This window comes from Castor canadensis, chromosome 2 (assembly GCF_047511655.1).
Source record: "Castor canadensis chromosome 2, mCasCan1.hap1v2, whole genome shotgun sequence".
Lineage (NCBI taxonomy): Eukaryota > Metazoa > Chordata > Mammalia > Rodentia > Castoridae > Castor > Castor canadensis.
The window spans coordinates 80,038,902-80,053,406 of NC_133387.1; the positions used below are offsets into that span (position 1 = coordinate 80,038,902).

Consider the following 14,505-nt stretch of genomic DNA (forward strand, 5'->3'; position numbering starts at 1 on the left):
ATTATGTCCATATGCTGTGTTTTAATTTTCTAGTTTTAAATATTATTTATTGACCATCTAGAATGGAACAAAGGGATTTGGCTATGGTATCCTCCCTTCTATAACAGAAAACAACTGCTTAGCCTTCATACTTTCCCTGGCAGCATCCCCAAACCTATACTTTTATACAAAATAAATATTCAATTTGGGTACAGGTTATGTTCATGGGTGAGCCATGGCCTAGAGAAAGAGTGCATGTAATACTTTAAAAAATTTTTTCTTAAAGTTGTTACTTACTGCTTTTGCTTTGTTTTCTAGAGGAAAAAATTTTAGACTGAAAAAAGATGAAGAATTATTTTCCAGTACATGTGTACTATAAGAAACATTAAAATAATATCTTCAGTCTAAAGGAAAATGATTTCACAGAAAAGGATAAAGCTCTAGAAAGGAATGAAGAGTGCCAAAAAGGATAAAATGTACTAAAATATAAATAAATATTGATGGTTGAAATCGCAAATAATAATGCTCATAGAAGCTTCCAATAGTGAAATCTTGGAGAGACTCTGGAGACACACTTTGCAGGCAAAATCACCAAGAAGAGGCAAAACTTTGACCCTTCCACACCTCCAGCCAGCACAGAGAATCTCCACTTCATGTTAAATGGAGAAACAAGGAGGGCCCCTGGGCCGCCAGTCGCCCACACCCAGATGGCTTGGGAAGACGTGGACAAGGTGAGCTTCACGGTACTGCGGTACTCCCACAGACAAGCCTGGGCCAGAGCAGCATAGCCCCCTGGACAGACCGACCTCCACCTGGGGAAAAAAAGAGAAACTGACTAATAAGAAATAAGAACAATAAAGACACATGGGAAAGAGGGTGGGGCACACTGAGTGCCAAAGATTGGGGGAAGGGAATCCTTCCCAGGACTGTAAATAAACAAGCCGGGCAGGCCGGAGAGGCTCTGGTGGGAGCGCGGGCATGTGCCCAGCAACCAGGAATGGGAAAGCTTGTGAGAGTGGCATGGGGAGGAAAACTCCACAGGAGAGGAGGGAAGACCCACTTCCCACGTGAACTGTAAACAAACATGGCAGCTGGCAGGAGTAGCAGCACAGCCCAGTAATCAGGAGCAGGAAAGCTTGTAAAAGCGGCGGTGGGAGGAAAACTGCTCAGGAAAGGGGGGAAGACCCACTTCCCACATGAACTGTAAATAAACATGCAGGCCTGAGAAAGTGAGTGCAGTGTCACATTCTCCAGTGTGCTTGGAAAGGGGAAAGCTTATTACATGCACAGGAGAACTCTGAGTAAACAAAGCCTGCAGGGCCAGGTGAGTGCTAAGCTCACCCCAGAGATCTGCATAAATAACGCCTCCAGCAACAGCAGGCTGATAGCAGCAGGCAGGCAAGCCACAGCTGCAGATACCATTCTCAGAATTGTCTCCAGATACTTTTTTTTTTCTCTTTTTCTCCCTAACTTTGATGAGAAAACAACTGAATTACACCTGCAAGCTGAAAAACTTACTGAAACTGTATTGCATTTGAACTTGGGACACTTGGTGGGGTTTTTTTGTGTGTGTGCATGTGTGTAGTTTTGTTCTACTTTATGTGTCCCCTTTGATGAGACAGCTACAGAACAACATCTGAGGCACCATCACCACGATTGGAGACTGAGACGGACACTGAAATTATTAAGACTGAAACTTCATTGCATTTGAAATTGGAGGTTTTTTGGTTTTTTGGTTTTTTTTTTAATTTTCTACTTTTCATTTTATTTTATTTTTATATATAGATATTTCTTTCATTTACTTATATTTTATTTTTATTCTTATCTTTTTATTTTTTATTTTCAATCCTTTCTCTGTCTCTCTAATGTCTGTTCAGCTTCCTGTCGATTAGTACACTAACGCTGCCTGTTTATACCTTTGAAACTTTCTTGTCTGATTCCTTGTTCTGTTTTCTCCTTCTTGTCTGTTTGTTTTTCCCTTTTCTTTAACTCCTTGCTTTCCATCTCTGCTCACCCTTCCATTCTAAATACCACCATTGTTATAATTACAAGCTAGAAAATACTTAATTGCACACAGTACAGGGACAGTAACAACACCAAGGACAATGACAAGAAGACAGAAAAAACAGGGAAACCAGTTTCCCCACAGCAAAAAATTAGTACAGGAACCAGAGGGGAATGAAGAAAACACATACTCAGATCCAGACTCCAACAAAATGAAGATAAACTATGCCAAAGGACCCAATGAAGCCCACAAGAAGAATTTAAAAGAAGACATATTACAGGTACTCAATGAGAACTTTATAGAGATGATACTGGATAGGGTCAACCAAAATGTACAGGAGACACTCAAGAAATTCCAAGACAACAAAAACGGAGAATTTGAAAAAGCAAAAGAAGAAATAAAGGAAACCATAGAGGCACTGTATAAACACCAAAGTGAAAGAGAGAACACGATGATAAACAGATAAATGAAGTTAAGACAAAAATAGACAACATAAAATAGGAAACCACCCAGGATATGGAAAACCTCAGAAAAAAGAACGAAACAGAACTGCAAAACAAAATGGAAGGCCAATCCAGCAGAATAGAACAAACAGAAGACAAAATCTCAGAACTTGAAGATGAAATGGTAATTAAAGGAAAAAAACGAAGAACTATTGATTAAACAACTCAAGACCTATGAAAAGAAAATGCAAGACTCACCAACTCCATCAAAAGACCAAACTTGAGAATCATGGGCATCAAAGAGTGAGAAGAGGTGCAAGTGAAGGGAATGTGTAATATATTCAACAAAATAATAACAGAAAACTTCCCAAATCTAGACAAAGATATTCCCATACAGATGCAAGAGGCCTCCAGGACACCAAACAGACCAGATCAAAATAGAACTACCCCATGACATATCATCATTAAAACAACAAGTTCAGAAACTAGGGAAAGAATATTGAAGGCTGTAAGAAAGAAAAAAAAAGTAACATACAAAGGTAAACCCATCAAAATCACAGCAGACTTCTCAACAGAAACATTAAAAGCAAGAAGAGCGTGGGGTGAGATCTTCTGGGCACTGAATGAAAATAACTTCAACCCCAGGATACTCTACCCAGCAAAACTATCATTCAAAATAGATGGAGCAATAAAAGTCTTCCATGATAAGCAGAAACTAAAACAATATGTGACCACAAAGCCAACACTACAAAAGATTCTGCAAGGGATTCTGCACACAGAAAGTGAAACCCAACTTAACCATGAAAAGACAGGCAGCACCAAACCACAGGAAAAGAAAAAGCAAGACAGTAGAGAGTAACTTCAACTTAGGTACACACAATCAAACCTTCAAACAACTAAGACAACTAAATGACAGGAATCACCACATACCTATCAGTACTAATGCTTAATGTTAACGGACTTAATTTACCCATCAAAAGGCACTGCTTGACGAAATGGATTAAAAGGGATGATACAACAATTTGTTGCTTACAGGAGACCCATCTCACTGACAGAAATAAGCATAGGCTTAGGATGAAAGGCTGGAAGAAGATTTACCAAGTCAATAGCCCCCGAAAACAGGCAGGAGTAGCAATACTTATCTCTGACAAAGTAGACTTCAAACCTGCATTGATCAAATGAGATAAAGAAGGACATTCCATACTAATAAAAGGGGAAATATACCAAAAGGAAATAATAATCATCAACCTGTATGCACCCAATGTCAACACACCCAATTTCATTAAACATACCCTGAAAGACCTAAAAGCATATATTAACGCCAACACAGTGGTTGTGGGAGACTTTAACACCCCATTATCATCAATAGATAGGTCATCCAAACAAAAAATCAATAAAGAAATCCAAGATCTAAAATATACAATAGATCAAATAGACCTAGTTGATTTCTACAGAACATTTCATCCAACTTCTACACAACATGCATTCTTCTAAGCAGCCCAGAGAACCTTCTCCAAAATAGATCATATCCTAGGGCACAAAGCAAGTCTCAGCAAATATAAGAAAATAGAAATTATACCATGCATACTATCTGATCACAATGCAGTGAAAGTAGAACTCAACAACAAAAGTAAAGACAAAAAACATGCAAACAGCTGGAAACTAAATAACTCATTACTAATGAACAATGGATCATCGATGAAATAAAAGAGGAAATTAAAAAGGTCCTGGAAGTCAATGAAAATGAAAACACAACCTACTGGAACCTATGGGACACAGCTAAGGCAGTCCTGAGAGGAAAGTTTATAGCCATGAGTGCATATATTAAAAAGACTGAAAGATCCCAAATCAATGACCTATTGATACATCTCAAACTCCTAGAAAAACAAGAACAAGCAAATCCCAAAACAAATAGGAGAGAAATAATTAAAATAAGGGCTGAAATCAACAAAATAGAAACCAAAAAAACCATACAAAGAATTAATGAAACAAAAAGTTGGTTTTTTGAAAAAATAAACAAGATCGATAGACCCCTGGCAAACCTGACTAAAATGAGGAGAGAAAAAGCCCAAATTAGTAGAATTAGGAATGCAAAAGGAGAGATAACAACAAGCACCATGGAAGTCCAGGAAATCATCAGAGACTACTTTGAGAACCTATATTCAAATAAATTTGAAAATCTAAAAGAAATGGACAGATTTCTAGATACATATGATCATCCAACACTGAACCAAGAGGGCATTAATCACCTGAATATACCTATAACACAAAATGAAATTGAAGCAGCAATCAAGAGTCTCCCTACAAATAAAAGTCCAGGACCTGATGGATTCTCGGCTGAATTCTATAAGACCTTTAAAGAAGAACTGATACCAACACTCCTTAATCTGTTCCACGAAATAGAAAGGGAAGGAAAACTGCCTAACATATTTTATGAAGCCAGTATTACACTTATCCCAAAACCAGGCAAAGGCACCTCCAAAAAGGAGAACTATAGGCCAATCTCCTTAATGAACATCGACGCAAAAATCCTCAACAAAATAATGGCAAACCGAATTCAACAACGCATCAAAAAGATTATTCACCATGACCAAGTAGACTTCATCCCAGGAATGCAGGGGTGGTTCAACATATGAAAATCAATAAACGTATAATAAACCACATTAACAGAAGCAAAGACAAAAACCACTTGATCATCTCAATAGATGCAGAAAAAGCCTTTGATAAGATCCAACACCATTTCATGATAAAAGCTCTAAGAAAACTAGGAATAGAAGGAAAGAACCTCAACATTATAAAAGCTATATATGACAAACCTACAGCCAGCATTATACTTAACGGAGAAAAACTGAAACCATTCCCTCTAAAATCAGGAACCAGACAAGGATGCCCACTATCTCCACTCCTATTCAACATAGTACTGGAATTCCTAGCCAGAGCAATTAGGCAAGAAGAAGGAATAAAAGGAATACAAATAGGTAAAGAAACTGTCAAAATATCCCTATTTGCAGATGACATGATCCTATACCTTAAAGACCCAAAAACCTCTACTCAGAAGCTCCTAGACATCATCAATAGCTACAGCAAGGTAGCAGGATATAAAATCAACATAGAAAAATCATTATCATTTCTATACTCTAATAATGAACAAACTGAAGAAGAATGTATGAAAACAATTCCATTTACAATAGCCTCAAAAAAAATCAAATACCTAGGTGTAAACCTAACAAAAGATGTGAATGACTTCTAGAAGGAAAACTATAAACTTCTGAAAAAGTTTGAAGATTTAGAAAGGAAATCAATATAACATAAGTATTTTTCATGTGATGCTTATTTAGTGTGTAATTTGGAAAACCAAATTATTAAATGGATGGCACGAGAAAAAAAAATAATGCTCTTAGAAATCCATAGGGTTTATAAGATATGTAGAAGAAAACATGCAGATGAAAATTGCACAAAGAGTGAAGTAGGGGGTACATGGAGCTGAACAGGGTCATTAAATGTATAACAAGTAGTAAAAGCACCAGTCTAATGTTAAATGTGGGAAATGCGTGTCTATTATAATATCTACGGTGGCTACTAAAAGCATGGCAGAGGACTCATGTCGTGAGCGCTTATGATTCATTTGAGTACAGAGAGATAGGACTCAGGAGACTCTTGTTTCAGAGAGTAGGTGTTTATTCAAACACATTCACACGGCACTTTCCTATGGATCCTAAGGCCTGTCTCTGTTACCCTAGCCAGCCAGTTTACTCAGACCTCTCCCAAGTCTCGCTCACCTTGACGGGCTTTCTCAGCTGATGAGGGGGATGAAGCTGTGCCTCAAGGGATCCTCACAGCACTTCCAGTGCAGGTCGTTTCGCAGCTCGCCAGCGACACCCAGTGGTTGTGGAGAGAAGGCGCATGCTCACGAGTGTCGGCTGCCTCTACGTCTGAGTCCCAGGGCGGACTCTGACGGCAGGGTCTTTGGTGGGTGGGGAGGCAAGTGAGGTTTTTGGGTTCCGGTTTATATACCTGGTGGTGACCTCACCACCCCTGTTATCAGCACCACCACCTTAGGTTTAGCTTGTTTGCCTATCACCTTAGGTTTGGCTTATTAGCATATCACCCTGTCATTCTCTGGCTGGTTTCTAAGTCCTAGCACACACTAGCTAATAATTCTTATTTCAACAACTTTTCATACTTTAACACAATACAATTCATCAATACAGCAGCAATGTTACATGTGTTCACCACAACACATGACTAAAAATCTGATAAAGAAGATAAAATAATAAATCATGCTTGATGAGTAAAAAGAACTCATCAAGGAGAAGGACAAAAACCAGATGAGATTATTGAAAACTAAATAGTAAAGTGTTTATATAAACTCAACTGTATCAATAATAACATTAAATATATATTGGTTAATCTAATTAAATAACAAAAATACCAGACTGGATTAAATGTCGAATAGAATAAAATCCAATTATATTCTATTTATAAGAGACACATATTAATAAGGACAAAGAGGTAAAAATGCATAACAAAAACATGTACCTTATAAATGCTAACTTAAAAATACTGTGGCTTTAGAAATTTCTGAAAAAATTAAAGTAAATACAATTATGAAAGAGAAATGGGAAGATTTTAAATTTTTTAAATGTATGCATAAAATAGTTGAATTCAACTAAGGGCAAAAATAGACTAAATATAATGTATAAATACACAAATTCATAGTTTTGGTTGAAGATTATAACACATCAACTGATGGAATAAGAAGACAAAAAAATCAGGAGATAGGAGATTTAAATAAAATTAATGCATTTTACCCAATTGACCTATATAAACTTTACATAAACACCTACAGATGGCATATTCCATTACAGCATACATGAAATAGGTATAAATTTACTGAGGCAGCTATGGAGGTGTGCCACTCAGATCTTTCAAGAAATAATTTGTCATTTTGCTATACTAAGGGTAGTTAGTTGATAGTTTTCAGTTATTACTGCTTTCAGGATAATCCTTGCTGAGACCTGGCTAATCCCAGGCAGTCCCCATTCAATGACTGAGCATAGTAGGGTACTTGGGTCTGGCTATTTCTGCCAGTGGAAATCCTTTAATGGTCAATCTTTGTTCTGAAACTCTATTTTGGTATGACTGACACTAGGTCAGATCTGTATTGCAACTTGAAATTCTCTTTCTGCTTTTTTCTCCTCTCCTATTATAAGAATAGCATGTTGATATGTTTAACTGAAGTATATCCTCACTGTCTTAGCATGTGCTTCATAGAAGATCCAATTAACACATCTGATACTGGTCACAATCAGCTGAATAATTTATAAGCTCAGTGCCAAATGAAAATGCAAATCTCCTTGTTTCAAAAATTATTAAGAATGTCAACTTGGCAGGAACAACAGAGCATTAAAGCCAGCATAAGGTTCTTCTAAGCACAGACTCCCGTGTGGGTCCTGTATGACTGTACAGATCACATGCCCTGGTATCTGAAGCAGTGCAAGAAAGCAGATGAAAGGAAGTATTTGGAGGATCAGATTACTCACTGGCCACCTGGTAACAACAATTTATCCCAGATAATATGTGGGGGCACAAGCATTCTGCGGTACTATTTGCTTAAACTTTTACCTGTGGCGATTTGAAAGAATGTACTGGTAGATGGAACTATACTGATTTGTGCAAGGATTCAAATGATTCATGGTTTAAAAGTTAGGGGATGGGTGTATGTAGAGGAGAGTCATACAAATAAAAGAATTGGTATCCTATGTAGGGATAATTAAAACTACACTGAAGTTAATAAAAATGTTAAAAGTAAGGTTTGATGAGTAGAGGGCCATTTTGGTAGATTAAAAAGAGACTTTATATCCTACAAAACCTATTCTATAGTCACAGAAAATTTAAAAGGTGAAGATCAAATTTAGGATTTAATAGGTAGAATTGCCAAGCTACAAAAACAGCAAGTCATACCCCTGATTAGGAAAACACATGTCTTGTGAATGGATGTCAATTCAACAGTGGCCTAACCTGCCCTATTAAAATTAGCAGTCAGTGGACAGGACCCCAAGTGACTATGCATCCTGAGTGGTTTTTCTTGAGCTGGATTCTGTCGTACTCACTAAGGCAGAGAGTTGGGCAGATCAAGAAGTAATCTCTGTAAGTTATAAATGGTAGATATGTGATCAAGCTTGACAAGAGCAGAGCACAGAATAGGTAACCTGGTCCTTCATGTTACTCACTACAGTTTCACATCACATCATTGGTCATATGAAGGAGTGCTGAATGACCAACTGAAGGAAAAGCAAAAATCCTGAGCAGGGTTCATAAATGGTTTTGCTCACTGCTTGAATACAAGCCAAAATTGGACAGCAGCTGCACTATAGCCATACTCAAAGGTGACCTTTCATGACAAGTGACAAACAATGCATGTGATCATGAATTTTGTGCAGAAGAAAACATGACTTGAGATCAGACTATTTGTAGTCTCAAGGCAACAGGGAATAACATGGACAAGATTCTACAAAGAAAAAGTCAGAAGGATTAGAGACAGGAAGCCTGGAGTAAAGGAAAATGAATGAACAGATGGAAGTGGGCACATATTATTATACAATAGTACCCACCAGCTGGCATTGTATTGTTAAACACAAATTATGGAGGCCAGTGTTTTGAAATGAGTTCCTGAACTAGGCCCCAACAGACCAGACCAAATCAAAATGAAATAACTCATGCTATAGACCACATAAACTGAAACTTTATAGAAGCAGAGATTCCATTCTACATGAGTCAAAATAAAATGAAATCCTATTTCTTTTAATCCTTACCAAAAAGGTAACCTGATGGTAATCAATCAACTTTTTAAACTATTGTTTTGTTCCATTGTTCACAAGTTAGAAAACCCTATTCTTCTATTAGCTGATGAGAATTCTCATTCTGTTTTATAAAATGGAGACATCCCAAATTTATGAATTGTGAATAAAAACCAATTAAATCTACAATATAATTTGTTGTAATTTTGCCTTTTGATGCTACATTGAAGGACCAAGTGGAAAAAAATGAGTCATCTAACTCTCGCTTTCCACCTTATGTAATTGGCCACCCCATAATTTAGAATACTGGGCACATGAACAGAGTCGTCATAATGGGACAGATGGAGAATTTATGCAGCATGTACTGTCACTCACCAAGGCTTGTCTGTATTAATTCATTTTTCTGTCCACTATGAATAGAAGAAACTTCATGCTAATGTGGCAGAGCCGAATTCTTGAATAATCAAAGATAGATAACTTAAAATCTAGTTAACCCCTAAGGAATTTTATGACTTGGTATATGACTTGTTAATATATCTTAGACTTCTGAAACAAGCACCAACAAAAATTTTTATCTGTGTGACTTCATATACTGACATTGTAAACATATGTTTTAAAATTATGTATATGTCATTAAATGTGATGAATTAGATTGACTTCAAAATATCTGCAGGGAGCACAAAACTATTGAAAAGGACTTTGCAGATTTGAATAACTACCTAGCAGATGTTCTAAGAATAAATATAGATTAACCAAAAAAAAGACATTATTGGCAAGACTTTGCAGAATCTCTAAAAAAGAAAGACTTATGAACTAGCAACTACAAAAGAAGAATGATACATAAAGATTCAAAAGAGTGACAGGATAAAGAGAAGAGAGGATTAAAAAACATGGAAGATAATAACAATAGAAATACTGTAACAAAACTTCAGAATGCCAAGAGAAAGAAAAGAAAGTATTAAACACAACCAGAAACAAAGATTACAGGACCTTCAAAATAACCTTGTATCTGATCTTGTATAAAGCCAATGAAAGTCAAAAGAAAAATTATATCTTCAATAAGTTGAAAGATCATAATGCTCAAGCTAAAATTTTGTATCTTTCAAAATATGACAAAATTATGACATGTTTGGCTTGAAGACATTGGAAAAATTCTATTTATGTTATGGACAGAAAGGAAGTCATTTAAGTTTGAAGCTTTTGGCTGCAAGATGAAATTAAGAGCAGAAAGTTAAAAATACGAACAAAAATAAGCAAACATTGATTGTATTAAATAAAAATAAAGTATAGCAGAGTTTCAAGTTTTTATAAGTATTGAAATAATTCAGGACCTAGTCTCTTATCAAATTGAATTGAACTAAATATATATTCAAGATATTAAAATTAAATTGAAAATGAAGAACTATATTTTAAAATAATCCATTGGGCAAAGAAGAAATCATAATGGAAATGGCAAGTTAGATTATCAAAAACTGAACAATGACGTAAATAGCATATAGTATAAGAAAATTGTTAAAGGAAATAAAGCAATATCTAGAGGAAAAATAATAGTCTTAAATACATATTTTAAAAGGATTGATATTTAAGAACTAAGTGTCTGTTATACAATATTATTAAAATGGCAAAAGAAAAAACAGTCTAAAGAAAGTAAAAGGAAGGAAACAAAAACTATTAGCAGAAATTAATAAAATAAGTTAAAAAATAATATTCAAAATATAGATGAACCAACAAAGTTAAAAGTCAGTCCTGGAAAAACACAAATAAAATTGGTAAACCTATAGGCCAAATAAATCAAGAAAATAACAAAGAAGTCACAAATAACTGTACCAGAATGGGGTCAGTAGTAAATGGATAGTAAGATGATAGCAAAAAAATAAAAGTTGTCAAATTCCTAGAAAAAAAGAGAAATAGTGAATTTGAATAGTCTTATTACCACTAAAGAAAATGTATCAGTTGTTAACTCAGAAAGAAAACTCCAGGAACATAGGACTTCACTGACAAATTCTAATAACCATTCACAGAAGAAATAATTCCAATCCTACACAAACCCTTCCAAAAAAGGAAAAAATGAATTGCTGGTTAGGAGAAGGAAAATTAAAGGTCAATTTACTTTTAACATAGTTGCCTCTCTGTAGTTCCATGAAACAGATCCTCGTGCTTCCACTGGGCTTCATCATCTGCAGGTTTTGGCTTTCTGTTCTTCCAGTCTCCATTTCACAAAATACTGCTAAGATCTATCTCCTTTCTCTTTGCCCTTGTGAGTTTATAACACTGTATTTCTTTACCATAATCCCTGAAGAATGGGGATGAATCCACAATAAGTGATCACAGCCAAGTGTGCACTTTACCCAAAGCACTCATTTACTGCTCTGTTCCTTAAAATGCACTGTTGAAATCAAATTCACTTTAGAAATCCTTCACAACAAAAGCAAGAGAGATGATTTCCTTTAGGAAAAAGAATCCCTTTTTCATCATTGAGAGATGCACTTTTCTTTTTACACATTTGATCCAGGATTTTTTTTCAGAATTATATAGGTTCACTGCATCTATGTGTTATATTTTTATAGTACATAGAAATTTACCCCTATAAAATAGGAACCTGTAGCTCACTAACACAATTGTTCAAGCTAAAATATTGTTTATGGTCTTTTCATGTGAACTGAGGTCCTGATAGCTTATTATAGTCCCTATAGTTAAAGGCAATATGCTTGAGATTCCCAAGAATGTTTTTTTTTCATCTTTTTCCCCCCTCTGATTTTTATTCACAATAGTGCTAAAGATAGAGACCTAATTAATCAATGAAGATCTATGTCCTTTTCAAGGACATTGGTCCAGATTCTAGGGACATAAAATAATAGTTAACTGAGATGGGCTTGATTTTAATCTAATAGAACACAGGAGTCATGTTTTAATTTTGGGGACTGCTAGCACCAAAGATGGACTCTATAAGTATATTTGAGTGGATATTTAGGCTGCCTATTTGTGAGTCTGTCACTGAGTAGAAATATGTGTGCCATTTTAACTGAGAATTACGTCATGATGCTGTTATTCCTCCCTCCAGGTTTTTTGCCATCTTGGCAATAAAGACGAATTTTCCCAAGAGAAATGCAATTATATCAGCATGTCACTTATATTTGAGTGGGGACACTTGAACACAGAAAGAGTTCTTGTGAACTGACAAGCTTTTTAGAAGATGAACTTTCAAAATAGAATCTTTGTCTTACAGGAGAAAAAAAAAACCCAGAAAAGTGAAAGCTTTACAATTGCTGGATACTTCATTTCTATTTTTACTAACATAATAAAAGGATCAAGGGAAAGTGTCATTATGAGGGAAACAGATAATACCTTTCTATATACTGACATTATGTTCTAAGGTTGAAACAGTTGTGAGCTTAAACTGCAGTACCTCTGCTAACAAGAGGAAAATATATCTGTCCCTACTAATTTCACAGCAGTCTATATCCATGAGAAAAAATTTCTCAGAGAGCCTCTATGAGACAGACCAGGGGTGGGATGAGAATTTTTCCTTGAAATCTGCAGGAACTTAGAACAGAAAGAATTTAAATAACAAGATTAAAATTGCTTTGTCTGTAGTGGGCTAAAATTAGAATGTAAATGTGACTCAAGGTTGTGCCTGGGATAAATCCAAGTGCAATAACAGAAACCAGCTTTTGCCAGCTTCACAATACCTGATTGCTGGCTGTGAAAGGAAACCAGTTCTTCACTACATGTCCCAAAGTTGGAGCTTTCCCCTTGGTAATTTCTATCCCTATGGAGTGAAGGAATGGCAGTGACCTATAAAGCTCCTGGTGGTATGAGGCCAGGAGCAGAGACCAGTTATAAAGAAAACACTGGATTAGTGTGAGTCTGCGTGGAAATAATGAAAATATAAGGAAGGGTGTCCTAGTCAAACATGAGTCTTAAACTAACAGCATGCATTTAAAATAAAATAGTAGGGAATATATATTATGCTCAAAACTTTACAAATTCATTTTATAACTATCAATTTATTTGATATAATCTTCAAGACATATCTTTATGTCATTCTATAAGTGAATATATTAGTTCAGAGAAAGTCATCACTTGTTCAATATCATACAATCTTGAATAAGTGAAGAAAGTAAGAATGATAGTCTTAACTGACATTATAAATTTACATCTTTTATTTTGTGCAATAGGAAAAGACAAATCACCAGGCTCTGGTGGCTCAGGCCTATGATCCAAGCTACTCAGGAGGATCTCAGTTTGAAGCCAGCTGGAGCAAATAATTAAGGAGACCCCATCTCCAAAATATCCAACACACAAAAAAAGAGCTGGTGGAATGGCTCAAGTAGTAGAGCACCTGCCTAGCAAGCATGAAGCTTTGAGTTCAAACTCCAGTACCACCAGAAATAAAAATTTAAAAAAAGAAAGACAAATTGTGAAATATTTTTAGTAACTATAATTTTAGAGTAATTTGGGTAACAGAGTAGAATATAATAGCCTCAGTATGTTGTGAATGCTAAGAAGAAGTTGTGCTTAGGAGCAAGAAAGATGAGTACCACCATTAAAAATAATTGAGCACAAAACATAATACTTTCTTTGGACCATTTACAGTTAGATGAAAAAGTATAGAAAGCTTAAGAGTCCTGCATATTATGCCAATGCTAGATTTTTAAAGTATGTATGTATTCTGAAACATTTTCATTACCAATTGCTCTAATAGTTTCTAAGTAGAGAATTTTTTTCTAAAACTTTCTTGGTAATTATTACAGGAAATTTGGCACTCCTGTGTTATGTGATGTCCTTTTTTAGTGATGAAAATGCAGTCTTCTATGAAAACTTGTGAGAGAAAAGTTTTGCTATAAGTGCATCAAAACCATCTTTTTGTTATGTGCCTCTTTAATGAGGAAATACAAAGACTTCAAAGAAAAGAGAAATTGTGACAGAATGTAAGAGAAAAGATTTGTTGTGAGTGCATAAAAATACCAACTCCTTCATGGTCACCAAGAAACATTTCAGCAAGCAGGAAAGCATTCAGACTGTCCATGTGGCAACTGAAATAAATCTTGTAGGTTTAGATGGACACTTGTTTTTTTTAGAGAGATACTTTCTAACTGAATCAATGAATATTTCCATGACAGAGGCATCTTATTCATGAACTAATTTTTGGATTAAATATTAAATACTAAAGTATCTACTATTTTATAGGCAAACATTAGTTGAATGTATCTGCACCATATAGACCTTTAAGTATTGAAAGATCTAATCCTAATATTTTCAAACTTTGTAACTATCT

General features: G+C 35.4%; 1 protein-coding gene across 1 annotated transcript in view; it reads right to left on the reverse strand.

The window, feature by feature from the left end:
* Positions 1-620: 620 nt before the first annotated feature.
* Positions 621-14,505, reverse strand: part of Macc1 (MET transcriptional regulator MACC1) — a 219,988-nt gene continuing 206,103 nt past the window's right edge. Inside the window, exon 5 of the mRNA XM_074065129.1 lies at positions 621-791. Coding sequence (XP_073921230.1) covers positions 636-791 — 156 coding nt within the window. The 3' untranslated portion in view covers positions 621-635. The remainder of the gene's footprint in view (positions 792-14,505) is intronic.